Source organism: Raphanus sativus, chromosome 9 (genome assembly GCF_000801105.2).
Source record: "Raphanus sativus cultivar WK10039 chromosome 9, ASM80110v3, whole genome shotgun sequence".
Classification (NCBI taxonomy): domain Eukaryota; kingdom Viridiplantae; phylum Streptophyta; class Magnoliopsida; order Brassicales; family Brassicaceae; genus Raphanus; species Raphanus sativus.
In genome coordinates this window covers 31,510,256-31,524,979 of record NC_079519.1, presented here as the reverse complement: position 1 = coordinate 31,524,979, position 14,724 = coordinate 31,510,256, and the positions used below count along the sequence as shown (strand labels likewise).

The 14,724-nt window shown below is 33.2% G+C and overlaps 2 protein-coding genes across 3 annotated transcripts; one reads left to right on the top strand and one right to left on the bottom strand.

Annotated features, from left to right (window-relative positions):
* The first annotated feature begins 4,351 nt into the window (after positions 1–4,351).
* Positions 4,352–9,212, top strand: LOC108825223 (LRR receptor-like serine/threonine-protein kinase RGI2). Its single transcript, XM_056994994.1, has 3 exons — positions 4,352–4,392; positions 5,099–8,097; positions 8,571–9,212. The coding sequence occupies exons 1-3, from the start codon at positions 4,352–4,354 to the stop codon at positions 9,086–9,088; spliced, it is 3,558 nt and encodes a 1,185-aa protein (XP_056850974.1). The 3' UTR covers positions 9,089–9,212.
* Positions 9,213–11,805: 2,593 nt separating this feature from the next.
* Positions 11,806–14,109, bottom strand: LOC108825919 (mitochondrial thiamine diphosphate carrier 2). 2 transcript variants are annotated; one of them, XM_056995332.1, is made up of 7 exons: positions 13,754–14,109; positions 13,454–13,637; positions 13,210–13,326; positions 13,018–13,129; positions 12,768–12,916; positions 12,550–12,702; positions 11,806–12,461 (listed from the first exon to the last, which is right to left on the bottom strand). In XM_056995332.1, the coding sequence occupies exons 2-7, from the start codon at positions 13,589–13,591 to the stop codon at positions 12,093–12,095; spliced, it is 1,038 nt and encodes a 345-aa protein (XP_056851312.1). In that variant the 5' UTR covers positions 13,592–13,637; positions 13,754–14,109; the 3' UTR covers positions 11,806–12,092. The 2 variants fall into 2 exon arrangements, with proteins under 2 accessions (XP_056851312.1, XP_018454781.1); XM_018599279.2 differs by having other exon boundaries at positions 12,789–12,916; positions 13,754–14,096.
* Positions 14,110–14,724: the final 615 nt, after the last annotated feature.

The following is a 14,724-nucleotide window of genomic DNA, read 5'->3' as shown; positions in this document are numbered from 1 at the left end:
TAGAGATCACAAACCGGAATTAAAAAACGGGTGAAGCAGACTAGCCTCATTTGGTTGACGAAAACATCCCTAACAATGATTGATAGGTGTAGGGTATCGTCTCGATGGCAATAAGAGCGGATGTGAAGGTGGTGAAACCACGTGAGAGGAGACAAGAAGCACATGAGAGTGAATTAAAGAAAGGGCCTTGATATCATTGTCAATGTCATGTTATGTCGTTGATTAGATAGGTTTGGCCAATGGCTTGCTATTAAAATATTTATTTTACCAAACGATTTTCCCAACATGTCACACTACCTTAACTAATTTAATTTGTTTTTCAGCAATGTAATTTTTAGACCGTTCGAATATCTTGGTATTCAGGTTCGATAAATCTGGCAAGAAAATACATAAATCTGTTCATTTCGAATTTTGTTAGCAAAGCCTGCAGCTCAACAAGTGTCTCAAAGAAGACCACTCTCAGTCAGCTCAGAACACGAGCGAAGAATTGGGCTTGAACACACTTAACCCATTGCGCAAATATTTTCAAGGATTTGCATCAGTTCTAGCTGTGTCTAAGGAAAGTGTAGTAATTAGAGTTATTGACTTATGACCAAAAAACGCATTTATCATGGTCAATAACGAAACATGGAAATGAATATTTTAGTCAACAAATAATATTCAGAATTGTAATGGTCAAGGTATTTAAAACTTACTCACTCTGTTTTTAATAGATAACGTTCTCGAGATATTTTTTGCTTTAAATTATATGTAGTTTTCAAATTTTAGTGTAAAATTTATTGATTTTATGTTATGTAGTCTTTTATATTCCGTAGTTTGTTTTTCTATTGATTAAATTATGGTTATTAGATAGTTAATCAATATGCTCACAATTCTGAAACGTCAAATAAGATATCATTTATTAAAAACGGACTAAGTAAGTTTTAAATGTCTTGACGTTTTATTTGATGTCAAGTAAGAATACACAGTATTAATACAAATGACAATTATTAATACATTTTTACTACCACGGTATTGTTTGATTCTGAGGTAGTATATAAGACAGATTATTTGACGGAAGAAAAACAGATCATACATACATACATCATAAGAAAGACTAAAAACTTATAAACACTCTCATCATGTCTAAACAATTTGTTTCTTGTTTTGTGGTTCTGATGGTTCTATTTTCAGATAATTTGTATTTGTTTATTATATAATCATCTGTATTCGGTGTTGATATAAAAACAGTTGTATATAAATTGTATAAATTTATTTACGATTTGGCTGCAGTGTTACTGGTCGTTCCTAAAACCGAGGCTCAAAAGAGATGCGCAAAAGAACTTATGCCAGGAACACAATGTTTGTTAGCAAATTGTAGGGAAGTGTGTTTAAACACGTTAAAAGGGTTCGGAACTTGCATTGAAAAGCCAGCAGGCTCTGATAAATATACCTGTAATTGTGTTTACAATTGTTGAACACAATGATTTCTACAACAATCTACGATATAAAACTATATTTTAAAATTTAATATACTTTTCTACGAATAACCCCATCTATAATTTTACGTATAACTTAAATGATCAGTTAATTATGTGTGCATGACAATGCTCACTATAAAAGATTCACATATAATTATTGTTAACGCAAATAAATAACAACTAGATTTTGACCCGTGCTTCGAAAGCGCGGGTATTATTTTTCACTAATATGAAATATATTATTTGTTTGTAATTATTAAATGTATTTATCTTAGTAAAACTTTCTTTATAATAAATTTGACACATATAGTGTCTTTGGTAAACTATGTGTTTCTCTCAATTTGTTTTATTTCCTCTCCAATCAACATATTTATTTGGCTTGTTGTTAAAATAAATGATTATAGACTTTGATCCGCGCGCTTGCGCAGATGTATATTTTGAAAAATATATTAATATTTGTTTTTTGAAAAATATATTAATATTTGTTTTTCATGTAATTATTAGAGTTTGACAAAATGAATCTGAGAAACATGATCGATATTGATCCGAACATATAATACCAAACCCGAACATAAATTGATTTAATATTCAAAATTTTCAACGTTTTGTTATTTAGAGAACCGAATCTGATCCGAATCGAAGTATTCGGATATCCTAATTTATCTAAAATAGATTTATATACTTAAATATATTAATTATTTTTAGATTTAGCGTATATAAAAAATCAAGAATGATACTCTTAAATTGGTTTAAATACATGAAAATATATATAGATAGTCAAAGTAAATATCTGAAATAGTTAAAGTATACTCAAATCACCAAAAATACTTCAAATAATTATTTATTCCGTATCCAAAATTTTAAATCAAGCCAATTAATATGTTAAGCTTAGTATTCTTACATATGTTATTCAAATTTATAGGTAATATATTATTTTATTTATAGATTTTGAGAAATTTAAAATATATCTATCTTATTTAAAAATAATTTAAATGGGTTATCCAAACTCGAACCAAACCTGCAAAGATCCAAATCGAACTCAAACCAAAATTTAGAAAATCCTAATAGGGCTGAAATCTTTGACCCCGAAAACTCGAAACACAAACCGATCAGAACCAAACCAGTATGGGTACCCGAAAACCCATCCTTAGTCATTATTATATATTGTATATTATCATCATATAATTAATCGTATTTTATATGTACCATCATATAAGTAATCATATAATTAATAGTATTTTATATGTATCATCATATAAATAATTACACATATTATATTTTTAAAACTTAATATGAAATATAAAAAACCATAATTTGAGTTGGTATTTCAAATTGGGTTTTGAATTGTATTTTTATTATATATATTGCCAATATTTTTTTTTATAATGGGCTTAATAACATAAGTCTATTACTTTTTTTGCTTAATATTACTATCCTTGTTTTCAAAAAAAAATAATTTTTCTTTTAAAAGACTACAATCCGTGTTTCCAAACACTCCAAATTTTTTTAATAGTTATATTCAAATCTCCAAACACTTCGATTTTGTACTTGAGTTTTAATAAGATATATATAAAAAACCATAATTTGAGTTGATATTTCAAATTGGGTTTTGAATTGTATTTTTCTTATATATATTGCCAATATTTTTTTTAATGGGTTTAATAACACAAGTCCATTACTTTTTTTGCTTAATATTACTATCCTTGTTTCCAAACAAAATTAATTTTTCTTTAAAAGACTACAATCCATGTTTCCAAACACTCCAAATTTTTTTAATAGTCATATTCAAATCTCCAAACACTTCGATTTTGTACTTGAGTTTTAATAAGATAGATATAAAAAACCATAATTTGAGTTGGTATTTCAAATTAGGTTTTGAATTGTATTTTTCTTATATATATTGACAATATTTTTTATAATGGGCTTAATAACACAAGTCCATTAGTTTTTTGCTTAATATTACTATCTTTGTTTCGAAACAAAATTATTTTTTTTTTTAAAGACTACAATCCATGTTTCCAAACACTCCAAAATTTTTTAATTGTCATATTCAAATCTCCAAACACTTCGATTTTGTACTTGAGTTTTAATAAGTTAGATGTACTTCAGTTTTAATAATATAAATTTTTTAATCTTTTTTTAAAATGCTATATATGTTTACAAACAATATAGAAGTATAGTGATATTCTTGTTTCCAAACAAATCTAAAATGTACTTCAGTTTTAATAATATAGATACATCCTGATCGGCCACGAATAAAATGTTAAGGTAGAAACAATTTCATTCATATATTAGTGAAATTAAAATATATTAATCGTATTGTAACCGTACCCATGTTTTTTTTAAACACGGTGAGGTGTGGTTATATTTGAAGGTGAAAGATATAGTTATACTTGACGGCCACAATTTTTTGACATATAATTAAGGATAGTTTAAACATATTGTTTTGCAGTTTAATGGGCCATGATTTTTTGATTAATAACTTAAGTGAAAGTTATATTTGCTTCCAAACACATTTCATTAAGAATCTTATCCTTGTATCCAAACATCTCCATTTTGTACTACAACTTTAATAATATAGATGTGGCATTTTGCTCAGGAAAGAGTATTCCGTCTTCTTGTTTACTTTTGAAGGTTTACTTGCTTGAAGTTCAATCAATATTCTCAAAACCGATTCCTTCTGACCAAAATTGTATGAGCATGACATTGTCCAAGTAAGAGTTGCAGCTTAAACATAAAAGATAAATCATATGCAAAGATAAGTTTTTGCCCCTAAGCCATTTCACATTTCTCTTATTATTTGGAAGATGTGCTTAAAATTTTAATGCTATTTAGAATGAAACGGGCTTAAACTTGGTTCTGAACATTCAGAGAGACAGATTGAGCCAGTGATGCTATTGTTCATTGAAGCCCAATATCCTGATTTCACATGGTAAAAGCCATCCTGGTCCATAAATACAACATATTACAGTACAAAAAAATGCAACTATATCTTCTTAAAAAATCTTCAGACTGAACTAAAGTAATACTTTGATTTAAAATCCATTAATATTCAAAACCTGGACATTAGTATATTCACACAGTAATAGACGCGGTTTACTTCAAACGAGGAAGAATCTTAAACGCTCGGCTCAAGTCTCGAAAACAAACCAACTCACAATCCTGACTCATTTGAGGAAAACTATGCAAAACCACATGCTCTTTTTCTATCTTAATCTTGTAAATTTTTTTGAGTATTTCAATTTCCGATTTTTGTATTGTATTCTAAAACTTTTGTTCACTCAGCAAATTACATTAAGGTAATAAAACTATTACTGTCATTTTATACACTAACATTTTTCTTATGAATAAAAAAAATGCTAAAACATGATTTCTAAAACATATATAAATACATTATTTTCCAAAGAGCTAAAACTAACAACGGTTAGTTTAATCTATGGACTATTGCGTCATTAGACAGTTGTCTCAGCTGACAGATTTTAAAGAAAAAGTTAATGACAGTAATTGATTATTCAGCTTAAAAAAAACAGAACCTCGAGGTAAAAGAAAAAGACAGACTTTAATAGAAAATATTTTAGCAAAAAAAAAGAAAAAAAAAGAAAAAGACAGAGCATATGAAGTTCATTACTTCTCTAAAGTGGAAGCTCCCTTAAACCCTACGCCAAAGAGAGAGAGAGAGAAAGAGAAAGAGAGACTCAAAATCGATGCAGAACCGAGACGACTGGTCTTGGATTTGAGAGCCCAAAGAGAAAACAAATCTTGTCTCAACAAATGCCGATTCCAAGAAAGGTCTTAACAATTACGTTCTTCTCTCTGTTTCTACCTTTCTTCATCTCCTCGGCCTCTGCATCAAGCAATGAAGTCGCAGCGTTGGTTTCTTGGCTTCACAGCTCGAACTCTCCGCCACCGACAGCGTTTTCCAGCTGGAACCCTACTGATTCAGACCCATGTCACTGGCCTTACATCACTTGCTCATCTTCAGACAAACTCGTTACAGAGATCAATGTTGTCTCTCTTCAGCTAGCTTTACCTTTCCCTCCAAACATCTCTACCTTAACCTCACTTCAGAAACTCGTTATCTCCAACACCAATCTCACCGGGAGTATACCCTCCGACATCGGAGACTGTTCTCAGCTCACAGTTATCGACTTAAGCTCAAACAGTCTCGTTGGTGGGATACCTTCGACTCTAGGGAAGCTCAAGAACCTTCAAGAACTCATCTTAAACTCCAATGGCCTCACCGGAAAGATCCCACCTGAACTCGGAGGTTGCGTGTCCCTCAAGAATCTCGATATTTTCGACAACTTCTTATCAGGGACCCTCCCCTCTGAGCTCGGGAAGATCTCTACTCTCGAGAGCCTAAGAGCCGGAGGAAACTCAGAGATTTCAGGGAAGATCCCGGCGGAGATCGGTAACTGTGGGAACCTGACGGTTCTAGGGCTCGCCGCCACGAAAATATCAGGTAACTTGCCTGTCACGTTAGGTCAACTAAGCAAGCTCGAAACCATATCAGTTTATTCAACAATGCTCTCAGGAGAGATCCCTAAAGAGCTTGGGAACTGCTCTGAGCTTATCAATATGTTTTTATACGACAATGACTTGTCAGGCACGCTTCCACAAGAGTTAGGTCAGCTTCAAAACCTAGAGAAGATGCTTCTATGGCAGAATGATCTTCATGGTCCTATCCCTGAAGAGATTGGTTTCATCAAAAGCTTAAACGCTATTGATCTATCTATGAACTCTTTCTCAGGAACCATACCTAAGTCTTTTGGTAACTTGTCTAATCTCCAAGAGCTTATGCTTAGCAGCAACAACATCACAGGGTCGATACCTTCTGTGCTAAGCAACTGCACAAAGCTTGTTCAGTTGCAAGTTGACGCCAATCAGATATCCGGTTTGATACCGCCGGAGATTGGATTACTCAAGGAGCTCAACATCTTCTTAGGATGGCAGAACAAGCTAGAAGGGAATATTCCGACAGAACTAGCGGGTTGTCAGAATCTTCAAGCTCTTGACTTGTCTCAGAATCTTCTCACTGGTTCTTTACCTCCTGGTTTGTTCCAGCTTCGTAATCTGACCAAGCTCTTGCTTATATCTAACGCCATCTCCGGTGTTATCCCACCGGAGATCGGAAGCTGCACTTCCCTTGTCAGATTAAGGCTTGTCAACAACAGGATCACCGGTGAAATCCCTAAAGAAATAGGTTTACTTCAGAACCTTAGCTTCCTAGACTTGTCTGAGAACAGTCTCTCCGGTCCAGTTCCTTGGGGGATAAGCAACTGCAGACAGCTACAAATGCTAAACTTGAGCAACAACACTCTTAGAGGTTCTCTCCCTCTCTCTTTATCTTCTTTAACAAAGCTTCAGGTACTTGATGTCTCTTCAAATGACTTGACTGGCAAGCTTCCTGATAGTCTTGGTCAGCTCGTTTCGCTTAACCGGCTCATTCTTAGTAAGAACTCCTTCAACGGAGAGATCCCTCCGTCTCTAGGTCACTGCATGAATCTTCAGCTTCTTGATCTCAGCAGTAACAACATCTCTGGAACCATACCAGAGGAACTCTTTGACATTCAAGATCTAGACATTGCCTTAAACTTGAGCTGGAACTCATTAGATGGCTCTATCCCGGACAGGATCTCAGCGCTTAACCGGTTATCCGTGCTGGACATTTCTCACAACATGCTTTCAGGGGACCTATTTGCGTTGTCCGGTCTAGAAAACTTGGTTTCTCTGAACATCTCCCACAACAGATTCTCTGGTTATCTTCCAGACAGTAAGGTTTTCAGACAGCTAATAGCAGAAGAGATGGAAGGAAACTCTGGACTCTGTTCCAAAGGTCTCAGGTCTTGTTTTGTCAGCAACAGTACACTGTTAAACACACAGAACGGTGGAGATTTTGTGCACTCACAGAGACTCAAGATAGCCATTGGATTGCTTATCAGCGTGACGGTTGTTCTAGCAGTATTAGGCGTGTTAGCGGTTTTAAGGGCAAGGCGAATAATTCAGGACGGTAACGATTCAGAGAAGGGAGAGAACCTATGGACATGGCAGTTCACACCTTTCCAGAAACTCAACTTCACGGTGGAACATGTACTCAAGTGTTTGGTAGAGGGAAATGTTATAGGGAAAGGCTGCTCTGGAGTAGTGTACAAAGCAGAAATGCCTAACCAAGAAGTCATAGCAGTGAAAAAGCTCTGGCCAGTGACAGTGGCGGTTACTAAGGCATCAGGAGGTCGAGACTCATTCTCAGCTGAAGTCAAGACACTTGGGTCGATCAGACACAAGAATATAGTCAGGTTCTTGGGGTGTTGTTGGAACAAGAGCACTAGACTTCTTATGTATGATTATATGTCGAATGGGAGTTTAGGGAGCTTGCTTCACGAGAGGAGTGGTGAATGTGGTTTAGGATGGGAGGTTAGGTACAAGATTATACTTGGTGCAGCTCAGGGTCTGGCTTACTTGCATCATGATTGTGTTCCTCCCATTGTTCATAGAGACATCAAGGCTAATAATATTCTCATTGGCCCTGATTTTGAGCCTTACATTGGAGATTTTGGTCTTGCTAAGCTTGTTGATGATGGCGACTTCGCTCGTTCTTCCAAAACCATTGCTGGTTCATATGGTTACATAGCTCCAGGTACTTTCCAAATTTCTGTTTTGATACTAATTAGCTGAGTTGAAAATCATTATTGTCATGCTTATTAGTAGTCTAATACTCATTTTGTTTTTAAAATATGCATGTTTTAGAGTTTTCACATTAAAAATATCAATGTTTTTAAAATATGCATGTTGTAAAGTTTTCAAACTAAAAATATAATTCATGATTATAAATGTATTATTTTATGTAAGTATATATTTTTCATAATTTTAAACATATAAATTTAGTAAATACAATTAATTTTTAAAGTTTACAACATTGTTTATTCTAAGTTTTTTCTAAAACAAATGGAATAGTATTTTATACGATAAAAGTATTAAATTTTTAATACATTTGTATTAAAAATAGTATTTATCTGGTTGAAACTTTTCAGATTATATGTCCATTTCTAGTTACTAGCAAACATATATCAATCGGACATAATAGATTTGTATGACTATTATACTATGCAGAATATGGATATTCAATGAAGATAACAGAGAAGAGCGATGTGTATAGCTACGGAGTCGTGGTCCTAGAGGTACTAACGGGGAAGCAACCGATCGATCCAACAATACAAGACGGACTTCACATAGTAGACTGGGTCAAGAAGATCAGAGATATACAAGTGATCGACCAGGGACTAAAAGAGAGGCCAGAGTCGGAAGTAGAAGAAGTGATGCAAACGCTAGGAGTTGCACTTCTATGCGTTAACCCGATACCTGAAGACAGGCCTACAATGAAAGATGTGGCCGCTATGCTCAGTGAGATACGTCAAGAAAGAGAGGAACCGATGAAAGCTGTTGGGAATAATGGTTGTTCGGGAAGTTGTAATAACAACGGAGGAGAAGGGAGAGATGGGTCTTTGTCTTCTTCTGCTATGCATCAAACAGCTAAGTATTTGAGAAGTAGTAGCACGAGTTTCTCGGCGTCTTCTTTGCTATACTCTTCGTCTTCTTCTACTTCTAATGCTAGACCAAATCAGAAATAGATTGTTAATTAATTAAGTTTCTTAGGGAACAAGTTCTCTTCTAAAGTTATCTATGTGAGGTTGTCATAAACTCTTGTCTTTTCAAAACCAAGGAAATATAAACGGAGCAATAATCTCGAATTTACTTTATTAATGTTTTTATTATGAAACTATGATTTTGAAGATATTACATAAACGTTTACTTTATTAGTGTTTAAATGAGAACTTAATTAATATTTATTTCAAAAGATAAAAGACCATTAACCGAGACTCCGAGAGTTAACAAACTAATGAACTATATATCAAGTAGAAGGGCTAATTAAGGGTTCGGGGGGCAGGGGGGTGGGGGTGGAGGTGGGGAGGGGAATTGGTTGCAACAACACGTTAATCCTTGACAGTAGCCTTGAGGAAACCCTAAGTTACCGCAGAGTGTACTGCAGACTGGTTCAACTCCGGGTTGACATACCCCTGGACAAACAGAGTCAGCATGTATCCCTGATCTAGCTTCTGATCCTGTAAATATTGTATGTTCACAACCAAAAAAACATATATTATCATCAATATTATAAACCCTCTAAACTCTATAATTAAAAAACTTTACATGAGCAAGAACGTTCTTTTATGTTCTTCCAAAATTTGAAACTTAGGTACTACAACATCGTGGACATGTCCTGATAATTATAGACACTACAAACAAATTGGGCTAGTTGACTGACCTGTTATTAAGAACATGGCAATGATAGAAACTACAATGACATTACATGTAAATCTCTGAATACCCATTTTTTTGTTTTTCTTACTTATAACTTGTTTCTGTGATATCTGTAATATCTTGTGAATTATGGAGGTTTTTGGAGTAGTTCTAGAAATTTGAAGCTCCATATATAGTACCAATTCGGAAATCTTAATCGTGCATGTATATAATTATGAGAGGTCTGATTCAAATCTATCAGAAATGATTTAGTAAATAATTTTATTAAAGCAAAAAATAAATTAGTATCCACAAATTTAATATTTCGGTATTGTAAAATCTTCATACTTCAGTTTAAACTAGGAATATTTTCTTCAAAGATCTGTTTTAATGTTAGTCAAGTATTATTAGTGACACTTTTTGCCTTTTGTTTTGTTTAGTGACAAATTTTAAAAATTGAATATCAATTTTAGCATGTATTTAAATCCTCAGATAATTTATAGAGGGCTTGATATATAATATACATTAGATTAAATGTTATATAGAAGCAAATAATTTATCTTATTAAAACAGAAACATTACAACTTCTTCTAGGTGGATTTTAAAGTTGGACATCCACATATTAATGCTAAACTAACTTACCTATTATTAAACGTGACTTTTTGTAACCTTATTTTACTTTAATGATTCTAATTAAATAATCCGATATTAATTAATGATCAGATTTATAACAACCATCATTATTGTTTTCCCTAACGTGTTTCGTTGTTTCCTTATTATTATATGATTTAAATAACCCTACATTTAAGCAATCTATATCTTTTTCTATTTTATTAAATCATTTCTTAAATCTCTTTTACTTTCCTTAAAAATTCCAATGATATTAATTTAGGCAAATCAGTTTACCATTGCTTTCAAACGAAAAATAATTTCTAAAAATATAAGATGCTTATAATAACAGAAATGTAATGAATATCTTTTCAAAAATAAATGTTCTTTGTTACTGTGGAGGTTTATATTAATAATATGGTGATATACATAACTCAAATATATGTATTTCCATGTTCGGCTACCTTTAATACATAACATAATTAAAATAAAGAAATAATTGATTTACATTAGTAAACCTGCGTATACGAAAATACAGAACTTTATGTATATTTTTATATAAATAATAGTCTAATAAAAATTAAATATAATAAATGTGGAAGAGTATAAAATATAAACTATTAAAATTCCATATTAAACGGTTATTTTATTCAATAAATTCAAAAAACATAGACTATTATTCGTACAATATAATATTTTTTTACAAAAAATAAAAATTAATATCTGCACAGATGTGCGGATCAAGCTTTCTTTATATAATACAGAATTATTTTGTATATAATCTATCATTGTTTAACTTAGTTGATTTATATATTTCGTATGTAATCTATCATTGTTCATTTTAAACTTTCTTTATATATTACAAAATATTTTCCACACATTTTATTGTTATTACAAACACACAAAAAAACTCAATATATTACAAATAACTATTACAAAATAATCTTATAAACGAAAAAATTAAAAAATGAAATAAACACCCGCCCTCATGGTCTAGTTTAGTATTAAAACTTCTGACCAAGATGTCTGTATAACTATCCAAATAACATTAGAAGTATTTGTTATGGAAGATCTATTCTGTATATATACACAGCAAACATCAATATTTTTAGAAAGTATTTGGATATAATAAAAAGGAGAAATGTAAATAAGCTAATATATCTATTTTTATATTTCCTCCGTATTATTTTTACGGGTTTTTTAAGGTTTTTGCACAAATATTAAAAAATATTTTTTTATGCATTAGCATTAAATTAAACTAGTTAAATTAATAAAAAAAATTTGTAGTATTTTTTGATTGGTCAAAAATTTCAGAAAACAATAAATTGTATCTAGAATTATGAGAACATCAATTATTATGAAACAAAATAAAAATCTTTAAACACCAATTAAAGAAGGGAGTATTTAATTCGTAAGAAATGAAAAAAAGATCTTGTCAAATTCAACAATTGTATTATCAAATAGTGGAAAAAGATCCATAGTATTTTTCCTTATTTTGAGAAACATGTTCTGGAATATGATAGCTTGGATTCGCTACACAGTTAGACAATCTCACTCTACGTATCGGCTACGCTTCCTAGAAACTTTCAAAACTGCCGACATATAATTCCCACAATAACCAATGATCATATGATATGTGTTTAACACACCCGTGTATAGGGCCAAGCCTATAGGAAACGCTAGAGAAAGAAAGATGTAAAAAATGTGAAAAAGAGTGTAAAATCTCTACCAAGAAATTGATTCCAACCAGTCGGAGGTAAACTCATATGCCACAAAGGTAACGGCACCAGCAGGAGCAGCTTTCACAGTTGATGGCACAATGCCTTTGTACAGACCGTGCCACCCTTCTGACATCAGAATCTGTTTAAGACCGTCTAACATGTTTCTGTATGCACGTTGCTCCAGCCGAGCTCCATATCTCGGATGTCTCTGTAAACCTTCAATCTGAAAACGCTTTTTAACCACATCAAGAGGATGGCAGACGAGTTTGGCGCTAGTTCCTGCCCCAAGCCCACAAACAAAAAGCTGAAAGCTAGAGACGTTTGTGTCCACGTTTATTGGATCTTTGGAGGATAACATGTATCTGTTCCAGTCCTGGTGAAAACATCAAATGAACTGATTGTCACCAAACATGAAAAAACATATACATGTTTTGAAGAAAAGATAGTTCCGTGATCTTTACCATCATCCAACGTTTAAACATATCATAGGTGCCAAACTGCAGGCCAGCGTAAGGCACAATTTCAACAAGTGTTGGTGTTAGTCCATTATACAATCCTCTTACACCTCGAGATTGGAAAATATCGACAAATGCAGACCTCATTGTTGGATACACCTGTAGACAGGTTTCATATATGGTTTAGTACAATGCAGCTTAAACTATATTAAAATGGCTTCTACATATGTCAAAGCAAACAAAACCTTAGGCTCCCCTTGTGAGGCTAGTATTGTCCTAAGAAGATCAAAAGGATAGGAACCTAGTGTAGCAGCACATCCTGCTAAAGCTCCACTGACAAAGGATAGATAAGGACTCAAATGTATATGATCCTCTGCAATTCCAAAAAAAAAAAAGATTACAACAAAGCTAACAATTAACAATTATCATAAGAAACAAACATTCAACAAAAAAAGACAATCTAAAGAATGTTACCTGTTTTAGTAGAGCCAGATGCAAAAGATTTCAACTTATGTAGAACTGTAAACTGAATTGAAGTATATGGCATGACCATAAGCAAAGCTGGCACATTCCCACGCCAAAAACCCTGAGAGAAAAAAAAAAAAAAATCAAAACAGAGACCTGAAAAAAGGTTTTAAGAGATTGAAAGTGTTCAAAGAGACAGACCCGGAAACCTTCTTCTCTAAAAATGTCTTTAGTTGCCTGAACCATTCCAGTATACTTGGACGCTCCAGACAAGTTTCCCCGGACCACAGACCATGAAGTTGTCGGTTCTAGTTGAACCTGAAACCCACAACATTAAGTTTCTTCTTCAGTCATCTCTAAACAAAGCTAATCACTTTCTTCCTAAGCTAAAGCAAATAAAAAGCAAATATTTTATTAATGGCGATGAAAGGGGAGAGAGAGATACCTGAAACCTAATCTTAATGACGTCAAGGGGAGAAGTAACGGTGCGAGAGACAGCACCGGAGATAGCACCGGCGGAAGCATCAATTAGTGCACGTTTAATCTGGCGAGGATCATCAACCGCCGTCGTGTTGTGGCTCATTTTTATTTTTTTTTGTTGGCTAGGGTTTCTTCTTCGTTTCTACAAGCTAAATTAAATAAAAAGAAAGTATCCAATAACCCTCTAATCAATTCACAGCAACAAAGAAGGAAGATATGAATAGATTAGACCAAAACATAAAAATGGAAACTTTTCGAAATTTACCAGATAACGCGAAGGAGGAGCAGAAGCAACATTGATGATGATCTTATCTTATAGGGTAAATGATTTGACTTGAAAGATATTAAAAAAGCTGAGAGATTTCTTTGCGATATTTTTAGCATACCAACTCAAGAGCACATCACATCCCACTTCTGTTACAGAACTTGCTCTGTTTCGTGCTTTGTCGGTTTAATGAAAAAAAAATATATATTTTTGAACTTTCTTTCAATGGTTGCTGCTCTTCTGACTTGTCTTGTTAGCTTCTTTTCCGACGGTTTATGGAAAACAGGTGACTGACCATAGAAGTAGCAAAGGGAATCATTCGACGACCAAAAATGTAAATGATTGTGGTGAAGTGTGCTTTATTCTAAACATAGATCAGTGCTTTCTTTATCCACTTTTTTTAACGAATCAGAGGTCAGAGGTCAGAGTTATGGCAAACGTCTATATAGTATTTTGAGTTCCCAAAAGGTGGTCCCAACTCCCATCATGTGATATTCGCCTCTTTTTCTATATATTTATATTTCTTTCTTATAACTCAAAATACTAAACAAACTTGTTAAAAGATGCCAAATATTATATTTGGTAATTACAAGAGGATGGTGTAGTGGCTGGCGAACCTGGCAGTTTTTGTGGTCACATTTTAAATTTCAAATTCTCCCATGGCAGTTTCAGTATTTAGTTAAAAAAAATTCAAATTCTCGCATGGCAAACGCAAACTATAATAGAAAAAGATAAATCGTTGCAAACAAAAAAAATCATTATAAAACTTCAAAAGCAGTGTTTGTTCATGTGACAAAATTAACCGAATCAGTTGAGACAAACTTTTCTAGTTGTGTCCAGAGTCCAGACCTAATTGTCAGTCTTTTGCAGTTATGAGAAACGCAATGCATGCTTCACGGTTTAAGCCATCCCTAGACGTTAATCGTTGCTGGTCTTCCCCTTTGAAGACAGCATGTCAATCCGCATGTATC